At 37.0% G+C, this 14,441-nt stretch overlaps 1 protein-coding gene across 3 annotated transcripts in view; it reads right to left on the minus strand.

Moving 5' to 3' along the window:
• The window catches only part of RAB3GAP2 (RAB3 GTPase activating non-catalytic protein subunit 2), a 100,415-nt gene that overhangs the window by 77,274 nt on the left and 8,700 nt on the right, over positions 1-14,441 (minus strand). For all 3 annotated transcript variants that reach the window (XR_006891042.1, XM_046678398.1, XM_046678397.1), the window contains exon 2: positions 4,349-4,413. Coding sequence is in view for 2 of the 3 variants with exons in the window: in XM_046678398.1 (XP_046534354.1) it covers positions 4,349-4,413 (65 nt within the window). In the remaining variant the exon portion in view is untranslated. The remainder of the gene's footprint in view (positions 1-4,348; positions 4,414-14,441) is intronic.

Raw genomic sequence — 14,441 nt, forward strand, 5'->3', positions numbered from 1 at the left:
CTTGTTTTGAGGACAGGATCTAAGTTCCGAGAAGCTGTCTTAAACACAGCAGGATAACTTTAACGTCCAGATAACTCCTGAACATCACTGTCCTGGCCCACTTTTGTTGTCATCCAAGTATCTTCTCCCTCACCATGTATACAGGACCATGACAAGGTACAAGGGCTCAACAGGGGATGATAAACAGTTAGGAATGATTAGTGTACCCAAAATTGCTGTCAATGAGGTCTAACGATACTGTTTCACTTGCTGTATTTGTCAAGACCATAGTGTGAGCAAATCTATCAAGAAAAAGAGAAGAGGCCACCCTCACCCATCAGGGCCATTTGTAAATATTCAAATTTTATCCAAATGAAGAAATGATCTACAGGCAACTAATTTTGTGTGTTTTAGAATGAGTAGAAGCGCATTTCAGCTTTTAACTGAAACAGTGAAAAGACATTATCCCTAGATTTGGGATATCCTTACCAACAAAGAGAAGATGACATACATTACAGGTCAGATTTCAAGGAAGTCCATTCACACTTATACATTCTAATCAGGCTACCCTTGTCCACATCACCCAGAATCAGCTGGAAGAGTGGAACATCAAAATTAAATACTGCAAAATAAACCAGCCCAAGACCTTTATGAGAATGAGAGGCATAGCTAATAAAAAGGCCTACTACAACCCCATCCACAGAGCAGCCCAGGTGAGCTTTAAAAACCAGAAACAAGGGGCCGGCCCAGTGGTGCAGTGGTTAAGTGCGCACATTCTGCTTCGGCGGCCCGGGGTTCACAGGCCCAGTTCCCGGCTGTGGACATGGCATCGCTTGGCAAGCCATGCTGTGGCAGGCATCCCACATATAAAATGGAGGAAGATGGGCACGGATGTTAGCTCAGGGCCAGTGTTCCTCAGCAAAAAGAGGAGGATTAGCAGCAGATGTTAGCTGAGGGCTAATCTTCCCCCCGCTACCCCCCATCAAAAAAACCCAGAAACCACACAGTGAGGTTTCTGATGACATTTAGAATAAACTCCAAATTCACAGAGCGTTACTTCAGGCCTGCTCGCATCTTGGACCCCAACATGTAGTAGCAGTCATTTCTGCCATGAAAGGTTATAAGGCCATGGAGGGGTATACACTTAGGGAAGACGCACTGTTAGATGAGCCAAAGAGCAGCTCTATGACACACTGTCAGTAAACTAACCCCCTTAATATTATCAGGGAAGATGTAGCAGATAATTGTAAGGAAAACTAGTCTCACACGCAAATCCCAAACTATATCATTCACAAATAAAAATCCATTCCACAAAGAACCAACTATGTACCAGTGGACTCTTAAAGATGTAGGCCTCTGGGTCTGTAAATAAATACCATAACTCAGCACCAGCACTATTTTATATATTTAATAATAACTGTCCCTCAAAGGAGGTTCCAGAGGAACCTCCTCTGAGATCATGAATGCACGTGTCCCCTTGAACATGCAATGTCTCTGAGGTCTATTACAGAAAACCTCAAACTTACTTGGGAGCTTGCTGTATGACTCACAATAGTCACTTAGCTCTATGATTCGAGAAAACAAATACTAAGAGTAACTGTACCCAACACCACATGCAAGGTAGCTTGAGTTACACGATCCCTTTCTGAGAAATTCTCAAAGCACATCCCCTCCTGAGAGGTTTGCTTACATAGAGTCATGCAGGGTCTTCAAACTTTTTTTCACATATCCCTCCTCCCGCTTCCCTCTCCTCCTCATTCTTGTCACAGCTAACTAGACTGCTGATGGGTGCCTGACCAGAGGGCAGCATTAATAAGTTGGCTGATGTCCCATGAAGTGGCCTGGTATAAACACTATGTCCTCTTTTCCCAAATATCCTAATAATGGAGGGTGATAAACAGACTCAGTAAAATGCTCATAGGAGCTCTGAGTGTGAGCCAAAGAGGAGAAAGAATCCAAGACAAGCATACGCAAAAGATTTAAGGAAAGCCATGAAATAGTCTAAATCATGAGTAAGCAGAAGCCAGTCACAGTCTTAGTAAAAGCAGAGACAGAGCAGAGGTGAGTCTCCACGTTGACGTAACACTGGAGCAGCAAGGGACGGTGTTTGCTTGCTGAGGTGACGGGATAACCAAGTTCCTCGAGCTCCTTCATATCCTAGCCAACACACCCCCACTCTCCTCGACGTCTTCTGAAATGGTTTCCTGTTCTTAATCCTCTCTTGGAGCTTTTCCATAAATCTCTATTACATTAGTCTGCTCTGCTTACAACACGCTGCTCCTTCTTTTCTCCCCTAGACATATTCTTTTAGTCTTCCCCAACTCAATAAATGACATACCATCCATCCAGTTGCTCAAGCCAAATACCTGGAAGGGTCTTTTCAAGAAACTTTTTATTATAGATATTTTCAAACATTGACAAAAATAAACAGAATGGTACCTATTACTCACTTCAGGGAGTATCAAGATCTTATCAATTATGTTTTCTTAACCTATTCTACACCACATCCTAGATGAAACAAGTTAATTCTTGCTTTGATTTTTTCTTTTTCTCCTCATCCTTCACAACCAACTCATAGGCAAGTCTTATCATCATCTCTAAAACGTACCCTGAATCCACCAATTTCTCATCTTCACTAAACCAACTTAACGCAAGCCACCAACTAAACTACCACAAGAGCCTCCTAATGGGTCTCCCTACTTCAACCTATTCCAAACAGCAGCCAAGGTGAACTTTAAAAATAAGAAATATGGTAGGTGTGGTGTCCTATCACATTTAGAATAAATTCCAAACTCACGAAGCCTTCCATCAGGTCTGCTTACTTCTCTAAGCCCATCTTGTGGCCGTCCCAGTTCTGCCAAGCCACACTGGCCTTCTTTACGTTCCTTCAAATGCCAAGCCTATTCCTGCCGTAGGACCTTTGCTTGAGCTGCTGCTCTGGCCTGCAATGCTCTTTGGCAGATCCTCACCTCGTTGACTCCCTGTTGGCTTTCAGATCTCAGCATAAATGTTGCATCCTCTGCAAAGCCTTCCTAGACCACCCAATCTACAAGAGTCACTTGATCACCACATGACCACTTGAATTCTCTGTGGAACTATTACCACCATTTATATTTTTCATCTATCTTCCAAAAAAAATTTCTTTCTCCACATTAGAGTGTAAGCTGCTGGGAAGAGGATGATCAGAAGACCTATCCATTATATATGTTCGTTCTTCTTCACAAAAAAGTCTGGATTTTGTTCAGGTATCAACTCCTTCCCTGTGTGGCCATGGGCCTCAGGAGAAGCTGACCCTTTTATCCTTCAACACCAGGAGATGGTATGATTCACTGAAGGAAATATATCCTTTGCCAGTGGCTAGTTGAGAAATGAGTATCTGGTCCAATTCTGGCCAAGAAAAAATAAGGCAAGGTCTCCTAGAGGCTTCTGTGAATGTTCTTCCCCACTCCTAACAGTCATTAAATCCCCAGTCTTTTTCTCCCTCTGATCATGAAAGAAGAAACATGTTGCCACACCACACCTGTGAGAGGAACAAGCTTTAGGACGAAGTCAGCACTGTGTATGCAGAGCAGACAGAAGGAAAGAACTGAAGTCCTTGATGACATAGCTGAATCAGCTGATCAAACGACCCAGGAGTCCATACTATCTCTGACTGCTTTCTTTTTTTTTTTTAATGCTTTTCTTTTTGGTGAGGAAGATCAGTTCTGAGCTAACATCTGTTGACAATCTTCCTCTTTTTTTTCTCCCCATAGCCCCAGTACACAGTTGTACATCCTAGTTGTAAGTCCTTCTAGTTCTTCATATGTGGGAGGCCACCACAGCATGGCTTGACGAGTGGTGTGTAGGTCTGTGCCCAGGATCTGAACCAGTGAACCCCACGCCGCCAAAGCAGAGCATACTTAACCACTACACCACCAGGCCGGCCCCTGACTTCCTTCTCTGTGAGCTAATTAATGTCCTTGTTATTTAAGCCAGTTTAGGTTAGATTTTCCATTACTCTGAGGTGAAAACACCTAACATATACAGGGACTTTGTCTACCTTGCTAACTGCTATATTCTCAGCACCTAGAGAAGTGACTAGAATTTGATGGGAACTTAACAAATATATGTTGAATGAATAAGTGAAAGAGTCTAAAAGAATAACTAGTGAAGGAGAAAGAATCCTAAAACAACTGTTCTCCATTTAGCCTACTTAGCTATAAAGCCATTAAATCCTTAAGAATAGGCATCTACTTAAGTACTATTACGTAAGCACAAAAACATTCTTGACAAAGATTTTAAAATATCAACCTAACATTGAAATATGTCACTATTATTACAAAGGAAAATGCCACTATCAAAGAGCATGCGTACATTTAGAAAGACTTACAGGTTCTTGGGGTTCTGTTTCTTCCCATGCTCCCCAACCATCATCTTCCCAGTTTGTTGATTTACCTATTTTTAAAAAGATAAAAAGTGCTTACATGAAATATAGAGCTTGAAATAGTCTAAAAATTTTCTATAAACATAACAGAACCAATACTGATATAATAAATATCATATAAATATATACTCTATAATGTTGATATTAAGGAAGAAAACAATGGTAAACTACATCAGGATTTTGCTCTATGTAATAATAATCAGGAAATATTTGACCTGAATTTCCAATCTACGTAACAGTAAAACTGTGCAAGTTATGTGGATCTTAAGATACTGGACATCAAGTTTATCCCCATTGAAATCAAACTGCAAGGTGACTTTAAAACAATCTTAAAATGACGACCATTTGTTACTTAAGACAGACAAGCATACACAGCAACAAAAAACACACCTAAAATTTCACACACAAGTCTTAAAAAGTGACTTGTCTTCTGATCAAAGTATCAGCAAAAAAGAAAACTGAATTTTGAAACAAGACAGGTCTACTATTCTCCACCGTTTTCTGATACTCTGTGATTTCTTACACGCAAGAACATTCTCTTGGATTAAAATAAGATGTTCAACAAACGCTGCAACAAGGAATTAAAAATCTCAGATAGGTTTAGAGAGCGCGAACCCTTACGATGCTCATGATACTTGTTTTTATATAATTATCTTTGAATTTATCTCTTATATATGTGATATCATTCACATCAGAAGGGAAGAAATAAAACTTTCATTTTTTGAGCAACTACTCTGAGACAGACATTAGATACTTTATATATATTACCTCAAATTAAATTAAAAAACAGACAAAATTCAAATAAGTGAAAAGAGCAGGCAGGTGCATAATTATGAATTTAGGCTCCAGAGCCAGATTACTAGGCTCATATCCTGGATCCAGCACTTACCAACTCTGTGATCTACAACAAGTTACCCCATGTCAGTAAGTTTTAGTTCTTTCACCATAAAGCATGGAAAACAATACTACCTACATCCACTAGTGTTGTTATAAGGATTTAAATCAGTTAGTATATTAAAGTCTTCAGTGTCTGACATACTAAGTTTTTAATGCTAGTCATCCAGATTTAGCCATCAAAATAAAATAAAATATAAATAAAATATTGTATTTAAACCAATTAGCTTCAAGATTCTGGGGGGAGAATCAATTTAAAAGATGGGACTGAACTTGGTATCTAAGAAACTTCCAGTAGGAAGGAAGCAAACAGAACTTTCACTTATACATAAGGTTCTAAAAGTTGCTAAAATAAATTACACATAGATGATAAAAAATGTTACAGTCTGGTACTTGGAATCATTGCTCAATTAGCTTCATGGTAATATTCTCATCTTTGGTACTTAAATACCAAATAACTCCTTCCTAACATATCAAGCACATTGCTAGGCATATATTAAGCCCTAAACTAGTACTACCATTTAATTAACACTGCACAATTTATAAAAGATTTCCATGTACACGTCAATTAAGCAATTTAACAAATGCCCTGTTAAATACTACGTGCCAAACTCTGCAGTAGGAATGGAGAAAACTACAAACATACTCCTATCCTTAAAGAGTTTGTGATCTTGTGCAGGAGACAGACAGACGCGACGATGATACATGGTGAGTTCTGGGATCGACCACTATGCGAACTTGGATGAGGCAGTGAGAGAAAATACAGTGAGGAGGCATCTGAAACTAAGTCTTCAAAAAGTGGCAAGAACTTGAACTTCAAATATACTCAAAAAAAAGGTCAACACAGGCAAAGGCAAAGGGGCAAAAAGATGCAATGCTCATATGGGGGTTATCACATAACAACAGCTAACATGTGTCCAGCATTTCTATCTGCCTAAGTGCATAACAGACATTAATTCACTTAAGTGTGACAAGGACCCTTTATCATCCCCCTTTTACAATGAGAAAAACAGACTATTTCGTTTTCATAGCTTGACCAATGTCACAGAGGAGTTAGTGGGGAATGGGGTTTGAATCCAGGTTGGCCTGAGTTCCAAAGCCCATGCTATAAGTATTCTGCTATACTAACTCCTCCTAAGAATTATGAGGGGAGATAAGATTAGGAAATACTGGGGCTTACAGTTAAGCCAAAAGACAACACTTATTATTCTAAAATAGAAACACTGATATCGAGATTTGGAGATTGTTTTGTAACTTGGAAAATTACACTTTGTTCTTTGGCAATCTAATTCAGTTAGGCAATCTCTTTTTTCTCTTAATTTTTCCACTGCACCAAAACAACTGCCTTAGTGTGGGCTGATGGCAATTAGGCCATCCTATTTAAATTTTTAGAAAACGCACCATCTCTTACACAAGAAAGCAAAGTACCTACAAAAGCTTATCACTCCTAAGTCCATGATTCAATTTTAAAATTGCTGCAAAAATAATGTATTTATCAAATTACCACAATCTCAGAGAGACCAAGTGGAATTTAAAGCACTTCATGAAGGTCAGCTAATCATTCATTCACTCAAGAAACACAGCATCTTTTACATATTGGGCACTGTGCTAAGTGCTGGAGATACAAAAGGAAATAAGCCTTCTGTTGAACACTGTACACAACTATAAAAAAATGTGTTATTTCTCCTCCATATTGGTATAAAAAGGACCTGACTCAATTCACAAATGACTCATACAATCAAACAGAAGACAGCAGCAATTTGGATTTCCTGCCCCTGCACAGACCCAATATCTCTTTACGCACAATTCAAAACATCCAGGAAGAGAAAGACCTTGAGAAATTCTTTCTTTATACAAGATATTTGTGTTCACGACAGTTTACCCATTTCTCAAGGCCCGTGACTGGGGAATTTCTATTAATAAGAGGGAAAGAGAATTTAATCAGGCTTCTCCCACTACCACAGGAATACATTTTCCAAAGAAGTCACGGTACAGACAGAGGTTAAAGGAAGGCAAAAGAGAATTATTACTCAGGTCGGTTAAAGACGTTTTTGAGGGCTAGAATCTTAAGTCTATTTATGCTACAATAAGAAAATGCTTCCCAAATTCTAGTCAACTTAAAAATGGGAAAAATTAAAAAAAAAAACAAAATCGGGAAAAATTTGCAAACTGAGCACTACCCTTGTGGCTATTTCTACTCAGTGCCAGTGATAAAGTTTTTACAGCCTGCTACTTGACAGCTATTGTCAGCTGTTAAAAAGTGTTGGAATCTCAGCACTTTACCAAAGTTATTTCTTATGCCTTCAGACTATGCAAGAGGCCAAGCATAATCTTAAAAAAAAAAGGATGGTTTATATTGAAAACAGAGGTGATCAATGTCTAATAAACTTGCCATTCATGTAAAGAATTTTATTCAGGCAACCTTTCCTTCCGGTAACTTTTCTATGAAGGATGGTGTTCTTCAATTGATATCATTATCAATGTTTTTTAGATGATCATTGATCAAAGTTGTGGATAACGAAAGCAATGTGTTTAATGTCTACTTGAGAACTGTGCACTGTTTAATGTCAATATGGAACACTACCGTAAGACCTTAAGGTCTATAAATGCTATGTACTCATGAAGAAGTAAGACTAACTTACTTTTTATTATCCATTACTGTAAAGAAAATCTGAAAATACTTGACTGGATAGTCTCTTAGAATAAATAGATCAAAATCTCCTATAGGCCAAGGTAATTTGAAAGTCCCAAGCTCTGATATAACTTAAGAGGTAAGTCAGTTTAACAAAGTATTTAGAATAAAGACAACTTCTTTAGAGTGGTCAGGGTCCAGTGTAAAAAATTCCAAAGACCCCACAAATCATCAAATCACACAGCCACTGGCATTTACCTAGTTTGCTTAACGAGCTAAGTGGCACTCATTTCAGTCAAAGGCTAGACTATGAATCACAGGATAATCTTAAGTGGCTTTCTCCCCCATTTATTAAATAAATAAGTAGCAACCACCCAGTCTCCAAATAGCAAATCTTCAAATGACACTGTCGTCAACCGCCTATGTCCTCTACAATGAAGTCCAATTCAACAAAACTGATGAGCAAATTAAGAAAACGGCATTCACACTCATTGCCTTTACAAGGCCAGAGTTACAGTCTCTTCTGCAGTTCCCTCTCTAGGTGGCCTGAAAACTCTGCATGGAAGACATTAAAATAGTGAATTAAGGATGGCTGGTTTCAGGGTGGGCCCCACCCCGCAAATCTGAGGCAGGTCCTGCAAGGAACTCTAACTTCAAGGGTGACTTCAGTGCCAGTCTACTCTGATCCTGAACAGCCTGTTTGCCTGTGTGGCCATCACCCTTCTTTGTATTTTTCACTCTAGAGAGACTCTTCACTCTCTGGTGGGCAGCACTATCCAATAAAAGTATACTGAAGCCACACGTGCAGTTTTAAATGTACTAGTAGCCACATTTAAAAAGCAGAAAGAGACAGGTGAAATTAATTTTAATATTTTATTTAACATAAAACAGCCAAAATATTATCATTTCAATGTCATCAACCTTAAATTATTCATGAGATATTTTACATTGTTTTTCCATACTAAGTCTTCAAAACGCGATGCGTATTTTACACTAAGCGCACATCTCAGTTTGGACTGGCCGCGTTTCAAGTGTTCAATAGCACATGAGTGGCTAGTGGCTACAGCATGAGACAGCACAGGTCTAGAACAACTATTAGGTCTCTGGTGTCAGGTTGCCTGGGTTGGATACCCAGTTTACCCCTAAAAAGTTATATGATCTTGGGCAATTAATCTCTTACTGCCTCAGCTTCCTCTTTAGCAAAATGGAGTTAATAACTGTATCTAGCTCATACTGTTGTTAGGGTTGATATATGCAAAGCACTAGGAAAGGTGCTTGGCACACAGACACCCTTAATGGCTGTTAGAATTATCATTCTCCAAATACCATCCTCATTCCTCATTCTTCTTCTTTGCCTTTGTCTATTCCATATTTGCGAACTAAAATGCATTCCCATTTGTCTCTGTCTCTCCAAATGCAACTTCTCCTCCAGGACTCAGATTAATTCTTTATGAAGTCTTCTTGCATCCACCAACGATCCTTCCCTCTTGTGAAACCACAGCACTTGAACATCTTTTTCTTTCAGAACTTAGTTATAAAATGCTTTGGGTCACTTGCTGCATTGTTAACTTGTCTGATTTATCATAAATGTGCAACTTGTTGAGACAACTATTAAGCCTTGGAGGGCAGGGAAAGTGTATAATGTGTGTGTACAAATACTCATACAGACATATATAAATATTTTCAAGGACATCATAAGTACTTAATAAATATTTGTTGAATGAATGTACAGTCTGAAAATTACCTTCTTATCCAAACACTTCCCCACATATTCCCACAAAAGCAGCAGGATTTAAATTAATATTTTTAAATATAATGAAAAGATGAATTGTCAATTCTAAACCTTTTGCATTTCCACAGAAATACAAAACAATAAAACTTTATTTTTTTTAAACTTTACATACACAGACTTTATATTCTGGATCAAAACCATCTTTTTCAAATAACTTTTGTATGTAAAATTGCAATATTGCTAATTCTCTTCTACTCCATTCCATTTTAACTAGTGAGACAAAAATAATTTAAAAAGCACCAACTCTTAGCTTTGGTTTTGATTAAGAAGTAAAAGGAAAAATAGAGTATTTTTGTTCTAATTCAAGTCTAAGAGGCAGAATTTGATTACGTAAGAAAAGATCCTCTAGAAACATAGATCAAAGTAGATGGGTTGACATGGATTAATGGATCTTTATATTTCATATACACACAACGGATATTCAACATTTCAAAACAACACTTGTATCATTGCTAACAAAATATCCTGCATCAATAATAGAAAACAAATATGCTCACTGAATTAAGTGTGACTTTCAATAACTTAATTTTTTGGTAGGCTAGAAAAAACAATTACAAAGGACACTAAGTTCCCAAATAAACACCATATGATTTTGAAGAAAAATAAGGAACATCCACATCATTCTTAAATTGTGTCCATACTGTATAATGCAAAGATTCTTTTTTGCCAACCGTGAATAAAACAGGTTATACTAAAAACAGCAAATATTGCCTATTGGAGCAATCTAAAAATAGGTCAGGAAAATGCTTCCCTCATCCTGTTACCTTCATGCTATGATTCACATGCCAGCTGTTGCTCCTAAAGCCATCATTTTACGACTATATTACCTCAGGACAGCAGCCAGCTGTAAGCAACATATTTCAAAAGTTCACGCTTTGACTGGGCTGTCCCACCTCATTTCCTGTACAACCTACTGAAAAAATGGTATTTCCAAGTACATGAGACATATCTGCTTAGTTTTGAATCTTTCATTTGGGGAGAGAGACAAATCTTTCTTGAGGGGTGAGCTTCCTTTAAAATCTATTTGTTTCACATTCTTAGTAATTTTTCCTTAAAATTCACACAAAATCAAGGACTGCGTTGAAGATCTGAGTCTTTCAAGAAGTTTGCCAGCTTAAAACACTTTGTTGGTCCACCTTGTTTGCTGAAATTACCCTTCACTCTTGTTTCATACCACATCTTAAATCACACTGTTCCGTATATAAATAAAAATCAGAAGCTCATCTCCAACCAACTTATATGATATGGAGAGAAATAAAAATGAACAAGATGAAGTTATAAATAATAGTAACAAAAAGCAACTACCTCCTCATTGATTAGTAACTTGACTTTTCAATCCTTAGCTTTTTTTTATACCCATCACTGAAAAGGATATTTTGAACTGTCTAGAATAATTGGTAACATAAGCATACACCCTTGTTCTTACCAAGTTAAACGTTTTTCCTGAATAAATAAAACCAATGACTTCAAAATGTAAACTGGAACTACAATTCCTTCTGCAGAGGATTTTTTCCCTGAAGAGATCAGATTATACTAGTATTAAAAAACTGCTCAGTTTCTCACTTGATAACTGATATAGTCATTGAAACCTTCAAACCAAAGAGAAAACACATTTTAATTCAATCACCAAAAACACTTTTTTAGGAGTATTTCCAATGAATGAATTATTCTACCAACAAAAGCTCAGACAGGAAATTCTGCTTTCCACAGCTCTATTTCATTCAAAAAATACAATATTCTGATTTGCTTCTGAACAGTCTGTCCTCATAAACTGAGTGTATTTCATTTAACAAGAACCTGAAGCTAGAAAGGAAATTGAATTCTAGAAGTGGGCAATTAATTTGACAGCATTTGCTTTTTCCAATATGAGTATGTCAAGATCAGAAACTAAATGAGAAACTAAAATCATTAAATGTTAGAAAAGGAAAACAATTTAATCTTCATGCTCTAATAAAAGATCTTATTAGCACAGAAGCAAATTCATTTCCGTTCTTCTGAGACAAGAAAAAACAGAGATAATGTATTTGTTTCTATAAAGAGAAAGAACCTTTAGAACCTATGACTTGTAAATAATTCAGGGGTTCAACAAATTTGAGTTGGCTCTTCCTGACCAAGGCAAGGAAAGTATCATATAGCAATACAAAGTAAAAAACAAACAAACAAACAAACAAAAGACTAAAGAATAGAGAAGCTGCTTCTTAATTTCCTATGTCTCAGAATGACTAATCTTTTTCTATTTCTTGGGAGACTGAACATGGGAAAATACATTTCATATTAGAATATTCCTTTCAGCACAAAAATATGTAGCAATCTAAAATGAGGAGGCCATCTCATTTTCAACAAAAGAGTTTATTTCTTTCAAAACACGACGATTAAATCAGACTAGATCTTTAAGGTCCCTTTCAGTTCTAAAATTCTCATGACTCTTGTTGCCAAATAACTCACCTCCTATATCTCAGTAAAGAAAATATGGTCCGATGGTCAATTCACAAAATGACAGAACTGAGAATATCTTAAAGCAGAAATCAAGTATATCCTCCAGCTCTAAAAAGTTTATAAAAATAAACATGCTCCCTTTGCCCAAAAACCTAAGAAATCTTTAGATCTGCCTTAACAAAAACAACAAAACAAAAAAATCTATAGACTTGAAGAAATTTAATATGCGCTATTCTCCTTCCTATTCATTTTGTCTTTCAAAGAAAGTCACTAAGGGCAATAACATATTATGTATATTAGAAAGAACTTATACATCTTTTATAATTGTTTCCTATAACTTCATAATTATGTGTTATTGATTTATTATATCCAAAGTTATTGAATATAATACATATTATTAGTACATATTATAGTATATTATATTCATACTTATATGTTACTGATTTATTATATCCAAAGCAGCAGAAAAAAGCATAGCTCATAAGGTGAGGCAGGGTGTGCCATTACGAAATGTGGGTGAAGGTTTGTAAACATCACTAGCTAAAGCTAATTTTTGCATATTCTGAAGAAGCCAATTTGACATCTTCCTTACTTAACCCATTCTAATATTCAACTACTGTCCCTGTGAGAAAACTTTCCTTACATTTAAACTAAATTCTTCCAATACCAGCTTAATCTTGCTATTACCTGCACTTTAAAAAAAAATACAAAGTCTGATAACCTTAATATAACATAAGAACCATTTTTCATTTATCGGAAGAGCGAAAGTTAAAGAAACTGATAATATAGCATAATGACAAGTATGTGTGTAAATAGGCACTTCTGTTTACCATGGACAGGAATGAACCTGACCAATTTTTAGAGTAATTTGGAAACTGACCAACATTTAAAATGTGAATTTTTATTATTCAGCAATTCCAATCCCAGAAATTTACATACAGAAATACTAGCGTCATACATAAAGACGTGCATAAGGATGTTTACTGGAGCATTTTCTTATAGCAAAAATATCAGAAATACTCTAAATATTCTTTAATAGGTAAATGGTTAAATAAAGCCTGCTAGAGTCTCTGATGGAATATGTGCAGCTGTGAGAAAAAATGCTACAGAGTTGTATACACAGACTTGGAAAGATGCTGACATTACATAATTAAGTAAACCAAAAAAATGTTCCAGTATATACATTCTATAAAAATAAGATCATGATATAAAATTAAAAATAAATACCCAAGCAGCAAGCTTGTGTGTGTGTGTGTGTTTGTGTGTGTGTGTCTGTGTGTTTACTGTCTAAGCAGAAAGTCTGGAAGGATTCTCACCAAGGTGGCACTTTACAGTAGAATTTTCTGTAATGGTGGAAGTGCTCTATATCTGTGCTGTCCAATAAGGCAGCCACTAGGCACAAGTGGCCATTCAGCATTTGAAATATAGCTAGTATGACTGAGGAACTGAATTTTTATTTTTATTTAACTTCTATTAAATTTAAATAGCCACATGTGGCTAGTGGCTACTATATTGGATAGCACAGCAGTAAAGCTTTAACATCGGGAAGCTGGGATATGAGTAGCCAGAAGGTGTCTGATTTTATATACTTAAAAAAAACGCAATGCGATAATGGGCAATTCCCTCTCTCTCGACCTGAGATTCTCTCTTCTGGGGAATTCAGATGTGAGACCTAGACTCACACAGCACAAAGAAAAGTGATCTATGTTCAAGGGACTGTTTCTGGTCTTCTTCTCAAAGGAGGAATATGGGGATGGAAGACACTTAAGAGTTTCAAGGACTCCTTTCTCTGAGGAAGGTTAGGGTCTCAGTGGTCCCAAATGGTGTGAGTATGGTGGTCATTCAAAAATTACTTGCTGTTTATAATCCAGGATTGTAACTGTGTAGACTGTTAAATAACATCTGAGGAATACCAATCCAAGGAAAAGAGGATCTCCCCTTTGGGAATACCGCAACGGCAGCCTAACTCGTCATTCTACCTCCACTTTCACCCACCACTCCCAACCATTCTCTTCTTTGCTGACAAGGAAATGTCTCTAAATTACTAGCCTGCTTATCCCATTTCTCAGCTCAAATTCCTTTTAGCCTTTGCTAAATCTAACAAGTTTCAAACTCCATCATCACTGTTACTGCCTTAGTCCTGTCTTTACTTCTGAAGGCCCTGATGTGGATTTCTACAAACACCTCCCTAATGGTCACCTACCTCTAGTTTTGAATTACCCAACCTACCCTTTTCACAGCCACCAAATCCATCTGCCTACAACTCAGATCTTGAAATGCTATAC

This window comes from Equus quagga, chromosome 12 (assembly GCF_021613505.1).
Source record: "Equus quagga isolate Etosha38 chromosome 12, UCLA_HA_Equagga_1.0, whole genome shotgun sequence".
NCBI lineage: Eukaryota > Metazoa > Chordata > Mammalia > Perissodactyla > Equidae > Equus > Equus quagga.